At 40.9% G+C, this 2154-nt stretch overlaps 1 protein-coding gene across 1 annotated transcript in view; it reads left to right on the plus strand.

The window, feature by feature from the left end:
- Positions 1-2154, plus strand: part of LOC107300423 (nebulin-like) — a gene marked incomplete at both ends in the record, with an annotated part of 6008 nt that extends 3854 nt beyond the window's left edge. The window contains one exon of the mRNA XM_015829756.1: positions 2065-2154. Coding sequence (XP_015685242.1) covers positions 2065-2154 — 90 coding nt within the window. The remainder of the gene's footprint in view (positions 1-2064) is intronic.

A 2154-nucleotide genomic window follows, 5' to 3' on the forward strand; every position in this document is an offset into this window, starting at 1 on the left:
GCTGAAATAACCAGGTCTTAAGGGCGCGGCGGAAGGAGGGGAGATCCGGGATCACCCGGATCTCTGGGGGCAGCTCGTTCCAGAGGGTGGGTGCTCCGACAGAGAAGGCTCTCCCCCTGGGGGTCGCCAGCCGACACTGTCTGGCTGACGGCACCCTGAGGAGGCCCTCTCTGTGGGAGCGTATCGGCCGGTGGGAGGCCGATGGGAGGGTAGAGCAAAAATCCCCCTCCTTTCACTTTCAGAGGATTTTTGTTTTCTTGGGAATTTTTTTCCCAGGAGATCAATCAGGTGGAAGAGAGAGAATCAATATTCTTACACAGTTCCGGACACATTGTTTATGATCAAGCTTAACTTAGTGCTTTTTGGCTTCGGCTGCTTGTAGCTTGGGCTAGACTCTGGAGTGACGCTAGCCTTTCTTCTGTTGGTTTCTGGAGGGCTTTCCCTGACCAACCGGATTGACCGCCATCTCTCCACGGTCAGCGGGGCTTCTTTCCATCTTTGCCGCCTCTTCGGGGCGACGTTTGGCCCATTTAGGGTCCCCAAACAGAGAAAAATTGGCCGTAGGGTGTGGAGCCCCACGATGCCTTACCTACTTGTGCTACTGTGCCTATATGGATTCCTGTAGAGTAGACCACTTCAAGATCTAGCCATAGGCCAACTCAGAAATTCTCTCTCTCCATTCTGTCTCTCTCAGAAATTCTCTCTCTCCATTCTAACAATTCAAACAGTTAAACTGCATTGTTCCTCTATATGTTTCAGTATAGAACAACCAGGTTAGTCTGTCAGTTCAAAATCAGGAGGAGCTGGATAGCACCTTTTCCGATTAATAGACTTTATTAAAAGGCATAACATTTTATGCACTTCATCAGATGATTGGAGTGGTTAAACTGATCTAGGGTTTCAGTTTAACTTTCTTCTCTAGGAAAGGAAAAAAATATTCTCTATCTTAAAACAAACAAATAATTAGAAAGTGTATTGGCTAAGGGGTGGCTAAGGGGTGCTCTTTAAACCTTCTGGATTCATTTTCCTTTAATACTGACCCTATTATCAATTTGTTTGGGATAGAGTAATATTAATGCTTACTAATGTACCATTATTTTTATTTATTTAAAAAAACTCTTGGTGGCTTCCAATCAGATCTTAGTTAGACCTAATTAGCACTGCTAAGAACTAATGTTACAAGCTGAACTTAATCAGGTTACACCAAGGGGAAACAAGGACTATTTAATTCATTTTGCATTGCAGTTGACACTTGGCTTCTATATGTTGAATTCAGACAGCTATTCATACCTTTTCATTAATAAAATACTTTATTTGGCCAAGTGGAATTAGACACACAAGGAATTTGTCTTTGGTGGAGAAATTCTCAGTATACATGCAAAGCAACAGAATAATAATAAACATCATAATTATACCAATAAGAGGGGGAGTAAAGATAGTAAGAATACTAGTAAGATAATACTACAGCCAAACTACATGGGTAACTATACATAGGCATTAGCACTGTGAGAATTAGGTGTTCAGCAGAGCAATGGCATGAGGGGAAAAAAAACTGTCGTTTGGCATGCAATGCCCTATAGCGTCGTCTTGAGGGAAGAAGTTGAAACAATTTATGTCCAGGATGTGAGGGGTCTGTAGACATTTTCTCAGCCCTCCTTCTGACCTGCACAATATACAGGTCTTCTATGGAAGGCAGGCTAGTTGCAGTTGTTTTTTCTGCAGTCTTAACTATCCATTGAAGTCTGAACCTGTCCTGTTTGGTTACAAAATATTAACAAATACCAGTAGTACCAAAATATTTTAGGTCAGCTGAGGCTTATGTGTGTTATATTGCTGTAATTAAATCAGATTTTCAGTGATTCCTAGGCATTTTTAATAACTTTATTTTTGTAAAACTATTTTAGCATAATTACAGCACTATAATGTTCCAAATAAATCAATAAGCATTTGCTCATGTTTATTCTAATCATAGTAGTCAACTCCTTAAAAAATTATCACAGATCATATTTAGCTGGGAAGCTTGTTAATGTACTATGAACTAACCTTTCTGTCTGAATTTCCCAGCGTTTATACAGAGACATCTATGAAAAGAACAAGGCTAAAATCCATATCGCGCCAGACATGGTGGGCATAGTGACAGCTAAGAAAACACAG

Source organism: Protobothrops mucrosquamatus, unplaced genomic scaffold, assembly GCF_001527695.2.
Source record: "Protobothrops mucrosquamatus isolate PMUCROS unplaced genomic scaffold, P.Mucros_1.0 scaffold7021, whole genome shotgun sequence".
NCBI classification, from domain to species: Eukaryota; Metazoa; Chordata; class Lepidosauria; order Squamata; family Viperidae; genus Protobothrops; species Protobothrops mucrosquamatus.